This window comes from Mauremys mutica, chromosome 17 (assembly GCF_020497125.1).
Source record: "Mauremys mutica isolate MM-2020 ecotype Southern chromosome 17, ASM2049712v1, whole genome shotgun sequence".
Classification (NCBI taxonomy): domain Eukaryota; kingdom Metazoa; phylum Chordata; order Testudines; family Geoemydidae; genus Mauremys; species Mauremys mutica.
In genome coordinates this window covers 9,312,573-9,326,623 of record NC_059088.1, presented here as the reverse complement: position 1 = coordinate 9,326,623, position 14,051 = coordinate 9,312,573, and the positions used below count along the sequence as shown (strand labels likewise).

General features: G+C 55.8%; 1 protein-coding gene and 1 long non-coding RNA gene across 2 annotated transcripts; both read left to right on the top strand.

The window, feature by feature from the left end:
* Positions 1 to 1,342: 1,342 nt before the first annotated feature.
* Positions 1,343 to 3,000, top strand: LOC123351409. Its single transcript, XR_006574021.1, has 3 exons — positions 1,343 to 1,433; positions 2,261 to 2,393; positions 2,913 to 3,000. It is a non-coding gene; the product is annotated as an uncharacterized LOC123351409 (long non-coding RNA).
* A 25-nt stretch (positions 3,001 to 3,025) lies between these two features.
* LOC123351917 (phospholipase A2 inhibitor and Ly6/PLAUR domain-containing protein-like) lies at positions 3,026 to 7,462 on the top strand. The gene is made up of 4 exons (XM_044991608.1): positions 3,026 to 3,029; positions 4,480 to 4,632; positions 5,019 to 5,159; positions 7,248 to 7,462. The coding sequence occupies exons 1-4, from the start codon at positions 3,026 to 3,028 to the stop codon at positions 7,460 to 7,462; spliced, it is 513 nt and encodes a 170-aa protein (XP_044847543.1).
* Positions 7,463 to 14,051: the final 6,589 nt, after the last annotated feature.

Below are 14,051 nucleotides of genomic sequence, written 5' to 3'. Positions count from 1 at the left end.
TTGCAGGGGTTGGGAAGAGAAGCCAGGAGCCCTGAGTCGAAGCCCCGATCTAACCCAGTGGCTCTCAACCTTTCCAGAAGACTGTACCACTTTTCGGACTCTGATTTGGTTAGCATACCCCCAAGTTTGCCCTCACTTAAAAAAACAACTTGCTTGTACAAGGAGAAATAAAAAAACCCAAAAGTCACAGCACCTTCTGACTGAAAAATTGCTGCCTTTTCTCTAATCCAGCGATTCTCAACCAAAGATCTGTGTACCCCTGGGGTACACAAAGGTCTTCCAGGGGGTACATCAACTCATCTAGACATTTGGCTAGATGTACAACAGGCCACATAAAAAGCCCCAGTGAAGTCAGTACAAACTAACATTTCATACAATGACGTGTTTACACTGCTCTCTAGACTGTCCGCTGAAATGCAAGTGCAATATTTTATTTACATCCCAATCGATTTATTTTATAATGATGTGGTAACAACGAGAAAGGCAGCAATGTGTCAGTAATAGTGCGGCTGTGGCGCTTTGGGATTGTTATGTCTGATTTTGGGAGCGAGTCGTTTTTAAGTGAGGGGGAACTTGGGGGTACGCAAGACAAATCAGAGCCCTGAAAGGGGAACAGTCGTCTGGAAAGATTGAGAGTCAAACCCACAAAATCCTGCTCCCGGCTGAGAACAGGACCCCAGTAAACTTGCTCCTAGCCCCCTCCTCTAACCCACCAGCCCCCATTCCCTCCCCAGAGTTGTGGAGAGAACCCAGGAGTCCTGACAACCAGTTTTAACTTACTTGACACCCCCCCACACTTCTCTACGGGACCCAGGACTCCTGACCTGCAGGCCCCCTTCCTCCTGCATTAACTCACTAGACCCACACCCTTATGGAACCCAGAGTTCCAAGGCCCACCCAACCCTACGCCACTGTGCCCCACTGTCCACTCTATAAAACCCAGGCGTCCTGGCTCCCGTCCCCACTTCTCTCACCACTGGATCCCGCTTCCCCAAGGACAGGAGTAGGACACATTAGTCCTGGTCTTAATCTAGATGTCATCAGGAACAGAACCCAGGAGTCCTGCTGCCCCGTTCCTTCCCTCAGACATGTGACAGGCTACTCCTCGTCGCCACCCCTAGCCTTCCAAGGGGAGTTGCTTTCACTCATTCCCCTCATTCGATTTCCCGGCAGGAAGGGAGGAGAATTTGTCAGTGTGCACAGACGCCCAACGTGCAGGGCTGGTGAGGGGACCAGGAACGTACAGACTCTAAAGTGTGCAGATCTGTTCAAGTTTCGATATTGCATCACAGCAGGTACCTGAGCCCTTCTCTAAAAAGAGGCAGAGAGCCAGGGGCAGCCCCGGTGTAACAGGAAGTGCCTGGCACAGCTTTTCCACTCGCAGAATTAGCCACCGACTTCACCCAGGCAAACTTTACTCTAAGGAGCATTTGGTAAGTGATACCCCTCCATCTGCTTGTGCTCTAACCACAAGACCCTACTCCCCTTCTGCAGCCAAGGATAGAATCTGGGAGTCCTGGCTCCCAGTAACCCTGCTTTAACCCGCCAAACCCTACTCTTCTCCTGGAACTGCAGGCAGAACCCAGGAGTCCTGGCTCCCTGTCCTTTCTGCTCTAACCACTGGACCCCACTCCCCTTCCAGAGTTAAGGCTAGAACCCAGGAGTCCTGGCTCCCTGTTCCTCCTGCTCTAACCACTAGACCCCACTCCCCTTCAAGAGCTAAGGCTAGAACCCAGGAGTCCTGGCTCCCAGCCCCACTCCTCCACCATATGACTGTTAATGGATGTTTTGTATTGAGGACTGTTTGCAATGGCACACTGTCACTTTAAGAGGGGTGAGGGGGAGAGACGGTGGCTTCCTGGTCCTGCTGGCAGTCTTGGGGGCTCTGCAGGGAGACGTGGGACCAGATGCAGCCTGAAAAGAACAAGCCCAGAACAAAGTGGGCTGAGTTGTCTCTCGCTGCCATGGGCAGCTGCCTGGTTTCTCTCCCACGGTTTAGGGAGCAGCCTGCTTTCTCTCTCTCTTATTTCTGTTCTTGTGGCTGATTGTTCTGGATGCCCAGAAACAGAGTCATCTTATGCTGCAACCTTCCAGCAGGAGCATTTCAGGTTTCTCTCTGACTTATCTGTGTGGGTGCCATAAACATACCAGCCACCAAGGGGTCAGAAGTGGGGCTACCTCAGAACTGTGCCAAACGGCTCAGTGGTTCCGCACCCCTGTCGACTGGATCATGCATGTGCAACCTTTCTTCTGATCTCAGTTCAGCCCCTCTGTGATCAATCCTCCGGCCAGAGAATTGGCTGCATCCGAGACCCCAGCGCCGATCTACTGCTTCCCCATCACCATGGAGGCTTCTCTTGCTGTCTGCATCCTCGCTGCTCTCCTGGCTACGGGTGAGGGGGGTCTGTTCCTACAGGGGCTGATTTCCTAACTCCTCGAACTCCTCAGAGCAGCCTGTCAGGTAAAACCGTTAGTGAATGTAACCAAAAAGCAGCCACAGAATAACGGGGGCTGAGCTGGGGATGTCTGAGTGACAACGTCCGAGGAGGAAAGTCCCCGTGGAAAGGAGTGAAACAATTCTGGAAATGGGAGGAAATATTTATTCTTTAAATCACTAGAACTGTGTCCTGACTGGGCACGTTTCAGAGCTGGCCAGAAACCAGGGACATTCCTGAAAGGGGATGTGCACCGAGGGTTTGTCTGAAAGGAAACAGATCTGATTCTCAGGCACATGAGCTCAAGGTGATATGAAAGGCATTTCTACATCATCATCCCCAGTTGAGGTCAATGGGCTGTGGCTCCACTGGTGTCAGTGGGGCCAGATCTGCAGCTGGGTTCAGTTAAATTCAGGGGAAAGTGAGGGTGCAAGGAAGGGACGAATCTAGACCCTCATGTTCTCTCTCCTTTTCCAGGGACCTGTCTGCAGTGTGAGGTTTGCACTGGAGCAGGAAACAACTGCACGGGCAGCATGCAGACCTGCCCCACTGGGCAAGACTCTTGTGCCTTCATTCGTACCGATGTCACAATGGGTAGGTGAGATGGACCCTAACCGACATGGATCAGGGAACAGGCTGGGGAGCCAGGACTCCTGGGTTCTATTCTACGCCTTCCTCTGGGACGGGCTTGGGGTGGTTGGGTTCCACCAGGAAACGGCTGGGAGCCAGGACTCCTGGGTTCTGTGCTGCACCCTGTGGGCTAGTATGTAAAAAGCATCTCAGTATTGCAACAGTGGGTCTCAAATAAAAGGCCCTGCAACTTTTAACTTTTTTTAAGGGGGAGAGGAGAGAGAGCCAGGTCCTCCCTCCCACGGACAGAGCCAGCCGCCCCACGGCGCTCTAAGGAAACACCACTGAGCCCCTAGTGCTGCTCCGGGGGGCAGGGCAGGTGCTGGTGCTGGGATCTTGGGGAAGGGGCTCTGGGACCCCAAAAGCTGCAGCGGCTGCAATTGAAGCCGCTGGTGGCCACATGTGTCCACTGCAGCTGTGCTTGGGAATCAGTCCAGGTGACTCGCCAGCCCGTGGGCCGGGGCCCACTCAGGAAGGGAGCCGCAGAAGCCAGCACAGCCAGCAGGGGCCGCCTAAGCCAGCCAATAGGAAAGGCCGAGGAGAGGGGTGTGGCCTAAGTTTGGCTTCACGGAGGCGCCAATCTCTGGTTGGGATCCACAGCTGGGAACCCCTCACTGGTAGTCGGGCATCTGAACTGGGTCAGCCCTTCCTTGCAGAAGACGGCATTGAAAGAGGGGCTGCCAGGAGACCCCAGCATCTGGGTGCTCAGCTAGGCCCTGGGGGAGCCAAGTTCAAATCTCCACTTAGCCAAAATCAGGCTGGGGACTTCAGCGCAGATCTCTCCCTCCTACGGCCGTGCCTGGCCCCCTGGCCTCTGGGTGGGTCTCTCAGTCTCTCCTGTTGAAAAAAACGCACATTGTATGAAATAGTAAATCGTTCCCTGGAACCCGATTCCCCCATGTCCACGGGGAGCGTCCGACCCACTGGGCTCCTGGGTATCCGGGGGGAGCAGCCCAGCATCTCCTCCCCTGGCTGGGCTTTGTGCAGGGCCGGATCGGGTGTGCGTGCACCAAAGGCATCCCCTGGCTCCGGCCCTGCAGGTGAGATCGTCAGGGGAACAACTAGTCTGTGAATCCCGCCGTGGCTAAGGGGTGATGCCCAGTGTCGGGATCTCAGGAGCCTGGCACCTACCCCCTGGTGGGAACTTTGGCATCAAAAGGACTTTCTGGGCAGGAGATTCGGGCCCGCAGGGTTCGGTGTCAGCTGAGTGGGGAGCTGGAGGATGTAAGTGCTGGGTTTAGGTGCTAAAATCTCTTTGTCTGGCCCTGTAGGACTGTGGGTGAATCACGTCTCTCTGTGCCTCAGTTTCCCCATGGGTAGAGGAAGGCTAATGGCACAGGGCTTTGTTGTGAAGAGGGCATTGATGGGGTGGGAGTGGAAGGGGAACAAATCTCAGCCTTCTCCTCTTGTGCAGCGGGAGTGACGGGACAGAGCTTTCTCAAGGGCTGTGTGCCATCCAGCGAATGTAAAGTCGGCCCCGTCTCTGTGAATTTCGGGAATGGAATGGAAATAAGGACAAGCTTCACCTGCTGCGTGGGAGACGCCTGCAGAACAACCACAGTTACAGGTACCTCTCCCCAGCTCCGCCTCTCCTGCCCCATCCTTCTGCACCTCCTGCTGCCTGGAACCTGCCCCATATTAACTTATTGAGCCTGGTCCTCCCGCCCTGCAGGGGGCGCCCCATGGAATAACGCTGAGCCCCAGAATGGGTGGAGTTTAGTGGGTGGGGCTCTAGGCTCCCACCAGGTGTGAACCCGGCTGGCCCCACCCAGGGCAGGGTCCAGGGGTCCCTGTTGCAAACCCCCTCCCCCGCTCCTGCTGCCCCCGGAGCTACAGCTCCCCCTGCAGGGGGCACCCAGGGCTGAGCTGTGCAGCCCCCAGCTGCTCTCCCTGCCCCGACGCCTCCTGGGGCTCGTCCCCCGAGCTGACTGCGTTTGCTCCGCTTCTTCCCAGTGCCCCTGGCTAACACCACCCTGAATGGCCGGAGCTGCCGTGGCTGCTACGCGTTGAACACTGGTCAATGCAATGAACAAACCATAGCGTGTACTGGACCTGAGACGCAGTGTATTGATATTGCTGGGACCATAACATCTGGTAACTTCCGTTCATTTATTCAGGGGTTCTTTTTCCTTTGGGCAGAAGCGAGACGCTGGGTGGGGGCCGTTGGGTAAAGGTATCGGCTGCAGATCAGGACACCTGGGCTCTGTTCCCAGCGCTGGCCTCCACTGTGAACTTGGTGTGACGGGTTGGACCACAGAACCCCCCTGGGGAGCTGCCAACTGATGTGCCAAGACTACTTCTGCTCCTGCTTTCCCTGCCAGCCTGGGAATCCAGCACCCTGTCCTGCTGAGCCAGACACGCCCGTCTGCCCCAACACCGCCCCAGGGTCTGAACCACGTGCCCCAAAGCTGCAGGCTTTACTGAAGGCAGCTCACAGAAGTGTGCTTGTCTTTAACACTCAGATGCCCAACTCCCAGTGGGGTCTAAACCCAAATAAATCCATTTTACCCCTGTATAAAGCTTATACAGGGTAAAGTCATAAACTGTTCACCCGCTATAACACCAATAGAGAGATAATACCCCCCAGGTATTAATCCATACTCTGGGTTAATTAATAAAAAGTGATTTTATTAAATACAAAAAGTAGGATTTAAGTGGTTCCAGGTGATGACAGACAGAACAAAGTGAATTACCAAGCAAAATAAAATAGAACACTCAAGTCTGTATCTAATACAGTAAGAAAACTGAATACAGATAAAATCTCACCCTCAGAGGAGTTCCAGTGAGCTTCCTTTTCCAGACGAGTCTCCTTCTAGTCTGGGTCCAGCAATCACTCCCACCCCCTGTAGTTCCTGTCCTTTGTTCCAGTCTCTTTCAGGTATCCTTGGAGGCGGAGAGGCTCTCTCTTTAGCCAGCTGAAGACAAAATGGAGGGGTCTCCTAGGGGTTTAAATAGACTTTCTCTTGTGGGTGGAGACCCCTCCCTCCCCCTGTGTAGAATCCAGCTCCAAGATGGAGTTTTGGAGTCACATGGGCAAGTCACATGTCCATGTATGACTGAGTTTCTTACCAGCCAAGCCACATTCCTGGGAAAGCTCAGCTGTGGATTGGTGTCTTCAAGTTCATTGTTGGCTTAAGTGGTTCTTGATTGGGCACTTAATTTTCCCATTTTTTTCTCAAGAAGCTGCCCAAATGCTCTAGTTAAAACCAAGACAGTACACAGCCAATATTCATAACTTCAAACACAAAAATGACACGTGCATACAAATAGGGGGAATAGATTCAGTAGATCATAACCTTTGCAGAGATATGTTACATGGCCTGTGTAGGATAAAACATATTCCAATTATGTCGTATTTACTTTCATAAGCATATTTCCATAAAGCTTTATGGGGTGGGCCAGTGTCTTCCCCTCCCTGTGCCTTTGGTTCTCCTCCGTCCATTGCCTGTCAATAGTTAAGTCTATAAACTCCTTATTGTAGGGCCTGGCTTAGTCCTGGGAACCCCTGTTGTGCCCGGCCCTGGACAGACCCCTGACCAAGATTGGGGTCTCCTCTTCTGCTGGGTGCCAAAAAGACTTTTGACTGAGATCGGGGTCCCCTCTTCTGCCAGATGCTGAAGGACTCCTAGTGAGATACAGTCCCTGTCCCCAAAGAGCCTGCAATCTAAGCAGGCAAATGAAGGATCTTTCTCCCCATTTTAAAGGTGGGGAAACTGAGGCACGGAGCAGTACCGAGACTTGCCCAGTGTGACACAGGAAGGCTGTGGCAGAGCTGGGATCTGAACCTAGTTTTGCGAAGTCCCCTCATGGTGCCTTAATTCACTACAAAGCTGCCCTGTTTAGAGATCCCACTACTGCCACCAGAAAAGAGCTGCTGCTTTGGAGATGAGCTGTGGGGTTAATACAGGCCTCATCCAATGTAGGTGTTGTCAGTGGGCTCTGGATCGGGGCTGCAAGTGACTGGTTTACAGACACACAGCGAGACTCTGTCCGAGCGGAGGAGAAGTGGGAGGCCATCCTGGGCCAGACAGGCTGGTGGGAGCAGACAGATGGAGAGGTGAAGGCTGTGGGGGTCAGGGGAGGTTGGTGAGGCCCTGAGGAGGGGGAGGCCATTGTGTCCTAGTCCAGCTGGAGGAGTGGAGCTGCCCCCCTGACAATCACCTGTTTCTCCCAAACACGCAGGTGGAAGTCAAATGCAGACGGTCATGAAGGGCTGCGCTTCCGAGTCCATCTGCACCAATATAAAAGTGGGTTCAGGGACCTTCGCAGGCAGCAGTGCAGATCTAACCACGGCCAAATGCACAGTGGCCTCTGGCGCGGTGGGCGTGGCTCCGGGACTGGTCGAGATCCTCCTCCCGGCCCTCGCTGGGCTCCTGCTGCTGAAACTTCTCTCCTGATTCCCACCCGGTGCAAGAGCGACACAGCACTGAAATCCACCCTGCAGCCTGCGTTAGCCGCTCTCCCCGCTGGCAGGGGTTTTCGGCTCCAGGATGGACTCACATCCCCTTGATGTTGCTGCACTGAATAAAACACTGGAGACGAAATGCTCTGGAATTTTATTTATTTATTTATTTAAAATGGGAAAAATTCAATTCTCGTGGGTGGGACCATCAAGAAGCCTGTTAGGAACAGAAGAGCGGCCACAGCTAGTCTAGGGTCCTGTCCCCGACAGTAGCACAACCAGAACTTCCAGGGCAGTGCCCAGATAACGGCCATATTGGAGAGACCCAGCCCTGACTTCCCCTCCCGGCTTCTGGTAGACAGAGGTTTAGGGACATCCAGAGCAGGGGGGTTTGTCTCTGAGCAACTGGCAAATTGCCATTGATGGCCCCATCCTCCAGGAACTGATCTAGTTCTTTTCTGGACCCTGCTATACTTTTGCCCATGCCCACATCCCCTGGCAAGGAGTTCCACAGGTTAATTGTGCACCGTGGGGAAAAGCACAGCCTCTTGTTTGTATGAAACCTGCTGCCTGTTCATTTCATTGGGTGACCCCTGGTTATGGTGCTGTGGCACAGGGGAAATAGCAGTTCTCTCATCACTTTCCCCACCCCATGGCATGATTTTCTAGCCTTCCATCATATCCCCCCTGAGTCGTCTCTTTGCCAAGCTGAACGGCCCTAATCTTTTTAATCTCGCCTCATATGGAAGCGGTTCCGTGCCCTCAGATCAGGCTTAGAACGACCCCAGTGGGAAATTAGGCAGCACCGTGTCCCGGGCCCCAGGCTGGGGGCTCTGGAACGGCTCGGAATGAAGTTCAGACAGGCCCCTCCTGCCGTGACCCCCCTCGAGCCAGACTCTCACGAGAGCCAGTCTCTGACCTCGGGGCGTTCAGCCCCCTGTTCACACCGCGAGCTCCCCAGGGAGCCTGCCTGAATCGTACCCCTGTGAAAGCCCCCCCGCCCCCCCCAGGGCCCTGCCCCGCAACGTCGCCGTCGGCAGCGACTCCGCCAGCGGGTGACACAGAAGGGTTGGTGAGGCTACGATGATGTCACGGAGCTAATGGAATCCGTGACTTCCAGAGACCTCCGTGACATTTCCTGCTTCAGCCCCGGGGCAGTGGGGCTGGAGCTGGCAGCCAGTGAGGGACCCAGAGCTCTGAGCTACCGCAGGCGGCAGGACCCCCCCACAGCTCCCGGCCACCAGCCCCAGAGCTCCAAGCCGTGGCAGGCGGCAGGGGGCTCCCCCTGTTCCCAGTCGCTGTGGGTGGAGGGCGGCCCAAGCAGCTCCCAGCCACCATGGTGGCGGGGAGGAAACCCTGAAGCTGGAGCTGAGGTGGGTGCTGGACCCCCCAACGCCCCATTTTGTTACCGTTGGTTCTAGTAAAGTCAGGGACTGTCACGGGCTCCTGTCCATTTTTGTTCTCCGGCTCCCCCAGCGGCTTTGTGCAGAGGATGGGCCCTGGCCATCAGTTGCCAGGGAGGGGGGGGCTGAATGGGGGTGCAGGGACACATAGGGATGGGGGAGGGGGTTTAGGGACACGTGGACATTGGCAGATGTGCCTGACCAAATGGGAGAAGCCAGGGGTCAGCCAGGGTCTGCATGGGGCAGGGTCCCAACTCCCTAACAACCCCCCCTCAAAAAACCCTGTTCCACGCTTCTCCCACCCACACCCGACCACCCTCCAGATTTACTGCCAGGCTCCTGCCCTCCCTCAGCTCCTCTGTTACCCCGACTCCCCCCGGCCTTTGCAATGCTTCTGAGGGCTGCAGGAATTACATAGCTGTGTTGTGGTTTAAATGAATTATCACTCGGAGTTCTGTATTAATGTGCCTAGTAAGGAATCTATTTATCAAAAAAAAAAACATTTCTTGAAACTTTTTCGTTGCCTGCACTGTTACAGACATACTTGCTAACAGGTATTTTGAAATAAATTACCAAAATAATTGAATCTGGTGGGATTATAGTGTTCTTTTGACAGATAACATGCGGAATTTTGAAGAATTGTACAATATTGTGTGCAGAACTTTTAATGTTTTGGTGCAGAATTTAAATTTTTTTGGTGCAGAATTCCCCCAGGAGTAAATAATTTAAATGATCATTAACAGAAATGGCATTTGCCACCTAGTGGTGCATTAAAAAACTACAAACAAGCTGATTTTATACAGTTTATATGGACAGTAATTCAAAAAAAGTCCCTCAATTTTTCACAGCTCCCCCCAAATGTCTAGGGGACAGAAATCGTCTATAGATGGAAAACTCCCAGCCCTGGACACACATAAGGAATTGCACTCACTGGTGTCCCCGATGCTGGCAGCTCTGGAGCAGCTAACTGAATTAATAGCTGCATTTCTCTGATGAATGCATCTGTTCTGGAATTTGAATGCTCGTGCTCAGTTGGTTGAAGAGCTCAAGACAGGGCAAAGTGAAGTTTGTCCAGGCCCTGAGAGTGGCTTTCCGGCGTTTCAGCCTTGGATCTGGATTGTCCTGCTGGCCGCACGTCGTTCATGGCAGAAAACACCCTCTGCACTGAAACATTGCGGCCAGGCAGGCAGAGGCTCCGTTCTGCGTGTGGCACTGAGGATTTCCCTGAGATGTTTGATTGCTTGATCCCATCTGCCGCATACCAGCATCCCTGTAGTTGTGTCAGTCCAGCCACACGGTTCCCCTGGGTCCATAAACTAATTTCAGAAAATAAATATTTGTATTTGCTGATGGAGACGCCGAGATACAGACAATAACGTCCCCTTTGTGGGGGAGACTCCTGGAGCTCAGCACTCAGCAGGTCCCTTCTCTGGGCCAAGGCAGGCCGGGACCTGCCCATCCCACCAGCGGGGGAGCGAGGAGCTATTTCCCCACAGGAAGGGCTTTGAGTGCCCTCCGGTGCCGGGGCGGCGAGCGCTGCTGGGGGCCGATGGGCGCCCAGGCTCTCAGCCGCCCAGCCGGCGGGGGATGTGGGGAATGCATTACACCGGCTCTGCTCAGGGTGGGGGTGGACAGAGCCATCTGGACAGCTCCCCTCTTCCGGCCACGGAGCAGCAGCAGCCCACACAGCCGGGGGATTGACATTTCCCGCCATGGGCAGCGCGTGAACCCCTCGTTCGGGGATGCTATGACTCGGCCCCACCCATTCCGCCCAAGGCCCTGCCCCCTCCCGCTCCAGAGCCCTGAGCCCCCCACTGCAGCCGGAGGACCCCACCCCAGCTGCCCCAAGTGCCGGCGCCCCAGCCAGCCCGGGCCCCAGGCCACCCTGCCCTGGCTGGCCCCAAGCTCAAACCACCCCAGCCGGCCCAGCCTCGGGTTGGCCAGCCCCAGCACCGGGCAGCCCCAGGCCTGGAGCGCCGGGCGGCACGAACACCGGCCCAGAGCCCCTTCCCACACCATGAACCCCTCTGCCCCGCCCCCAGCCTGGAGCCCCCTCCTGACCCCAAACCCCTCATCCCCAGCCCCACGCTAGAGCCCACACCCCCCGCCGGACCCCTCGCCCCCCCCCCGTGCCTGCCAACCCCCTGCCTGAGCCTGGAGCCTTCTTCCACACCCTGCGCCCCTCATTTCTGGCCCCCACCCCGGAGCCCACACCCCCGGCTGGAGCCCTCAGCCCCTCCCACACCCCAGCCCAGTGACAGTGAGTGAGGGTGGGGGAGAGCGAGGCACCGGGCGGGGGGGGAATGTAGTGAGTGGTGCGTAGGGCCTCGGGAAGGGGGCGTGGCCTCACGGAAGGGGCGGGGCTAGGGTGTTCGGTGTTGTGCCGTTAGAAAGTTGGCAACCCCAGCCCTGAGTCCCTGGCCAGCCCCCCTCGCCCCAGCCCCAGCCCGCACCCGCTTCGGGAAAGAGGCTGAGCGAGGGTGGGAAGAGGCGCAGCCGGGGCTGGGGCCATGGGGGAATCGCGGGATGCAGGACGGGGCCTTGGGGCAGAGCGTGGGCCAGGCCTGGCTGTTTGGGGAGGCTCAGCCCCCCCTGGCCTACGATACCTGCCGCTCATGTCCCACAGCCCGGAGCCGAGGGGATGGGGGAAGCTCCTGGGGGACATCCCTAGCAGCCAGCAGCCACGTCCCACTCGGACCCCAGCTAAGGGCTGCGGGTGCCTTTTCCTGTTTGCACCCTGCTGTGGTAGAAAACTTGGGGGGGGAGAAACCCCTGCTCCATCCTTCCTCAGTGCTGCCCCTGCCTCGTTGGGGCTACGAGGACTGTGCCCCGTGGGACAGAGGGGAAGAGGTGCCCCCGAGGGCAGGCCGGCCCCTGGGTAGAGGGAGTGGGAGCGAGGACTCGGATCCTTTCACCGTCCGATTCCACCTCCATAGTGCAGAAGCCAAGAAAGTTCCCCCAAGAGCGGGACCATCCCCCGCTTACATAATTGGCACCACAAACAGGATCCTGTCCGCAGGCTCCACCCCATGGCATTACTGGCGGGGTTCCAGTGGCACGGGCCAGCTCTGGTCCAAAGCCCTATCATGGTAGGGTGACGATACGGCCCCGTTTTCCAGGGCCAGTCGCCAGGCGAGGTCCTGTGTCCCAGGGCAAACACCATCCCCAGGAGAGTCACCCCAGCGCTATCTCAGTGTGTCAGGATCTTTCCTCGCTACACCCCTAAAACCCCTCCGTGCCTGGGGAAAGCACACAGCTGACTGGAGAGGTTTGAAGTGTCTGCCTCTAAAGCCAGCTCCTTTCAGACCTGAGACTGACGCAGCTGTCGAGTCAGTGCACGAGAAATGCCCAAACGTGAGGATTGACGAGGAGGCGCTGTTGGACGGAATCCCTCGGTTAAAGGAGTTTGTGCTGGGGGCGGGAGAACTGTGTGGCTGGAATGACACAACTACAGGGATGCTGGTATGCAGCAGATGGGATCAAGCAATCAAACATCTCAGGGAAATCCTCAGTGCCACACGCAGAACGGAGCCTCTGCCTGCGTGGCCGCAATGTTTCAGTGCAGAGGGTGTTTTCTGTCATGAACGACGTGTGGCCAGCAGGACAATCCAGATCCAAGGCTGAAACGCCGGAAAGCCACTCTCAGGGCCTGGACAAACTTCACTTTGCCCTGTCTTGAGCTCTTCAACCAACTGAGCACGAGCATTCAAATTCCAGAACAGATGCATTCATCAGAGAAATGCAGCTATTAATCCAGCCAGCTGCTCCAGAGCTGCCAGCATCGGGAACACCGGTGAGTACAATTCCTTATGTGTGTCCAGGGCTGGGAGTTTTCCATCTATAGACAATTTCTGTCCCCTAGACATTTTGGGGAGAGCTGTGAAAAATTAAGAGGGACTTTTTTTGAATTATTGTCCGTATAAATTGTATAAAAACAGCTTGTTTGTAGTTTTTTAATGCACCACTAGGTGGCAAATGCCATTTCTGTGAATGATCATTTAAATTATTTACTCCTGGGGGAATTCTGCACCAAAACAAGTTCTGCGCACAATATTGTACAATTCTTCAAAATTCTGCATATGTTATCTGTCAAAAGAACATAGTATAATCCCACCAGTTTCAATTATTTTGGTAATTTATTTCAAAATGCCTGTTAGCAAGTATGTCTGTAACAGTGCAGGCAACGAAAAAGTTTCAAGAAATGGTTTTTTTTTTGATAAATAGATTCCTTACTAGGCACATTAATACAGAACTCCGAGTGATAATTCATTTAAACCACAACGCAGCTACGTAGTTCCTGCACCCCTCAGAAGCGTGGCAAAGGCCGGGGGGAGTCGGGGTAACAGAGGAGCTGAGGGAGGGCAGGAGTCTGGCAGTAAATCTGGAGGGTGGTCGGGTGTGGGTGGGAGAAGCGTGGAACAGGGTTTTTTGAGGGGGGGTTGTTAGGGAGTTGGGGACCCTGCCCCATGCAGACCCCGGCTGACCCCTGGCTTCTCCCATATAGTCAGCACATCTGCCAACGTCCACGTGTCCCTAAACCCCCTCCCCCATCCCTATGTGTCCCTGCACCCCCATTCAGCCCCCCCCCCCTCCCTGGCAACTGATGGCCCGGGCCCATCCTCTGCACCAAGCCGCTGGGGGAGCTGGAGAACAAAAATGGACAGGAGCCCGTGACTGTCCCTGACTTTACTAGAACTAACGGTAACAAACTGGGGCGTTGGGGGGTCCAGCACCCACCGCAGCTCCAGCGTCAGGGTTTCCTCCCCGCCACCGTGGTGGCTGGGAGCTGCGGGGGCCCCCCTCCACCCACAGCGACTGGGAGCAGTGGGAGCCCCCTGCCGCCTGCCACGGCTTGGAGCTCTGGGGCTGGTGGCCGGGAGCTGTGGGGGGGTCCTGCCGCCTGCGGTAGCTCAGAGCTCTGGGGCCCCCACTGGCTGCCAGCTCCAGCCCCACTGACCCGGGGCTGAAGCAGGAAATGTCACGGAGGCCTCTGGAAGTCACGGATTCCATTAGCTCCGTGACATCATCGTAGCCTCACCAACCCTTCTGTGTCACCCGCTGGCGGAGTCACTGCTGACGGCGACGTTGGGGGGCAGGGCCCTGTGGGGGGCGGGTAGGGCTTTCACAGGGGTACGATTCAGGCAGGCTCCCTGGGGAGCTCGTGGTGTGAACAGGGGGCTG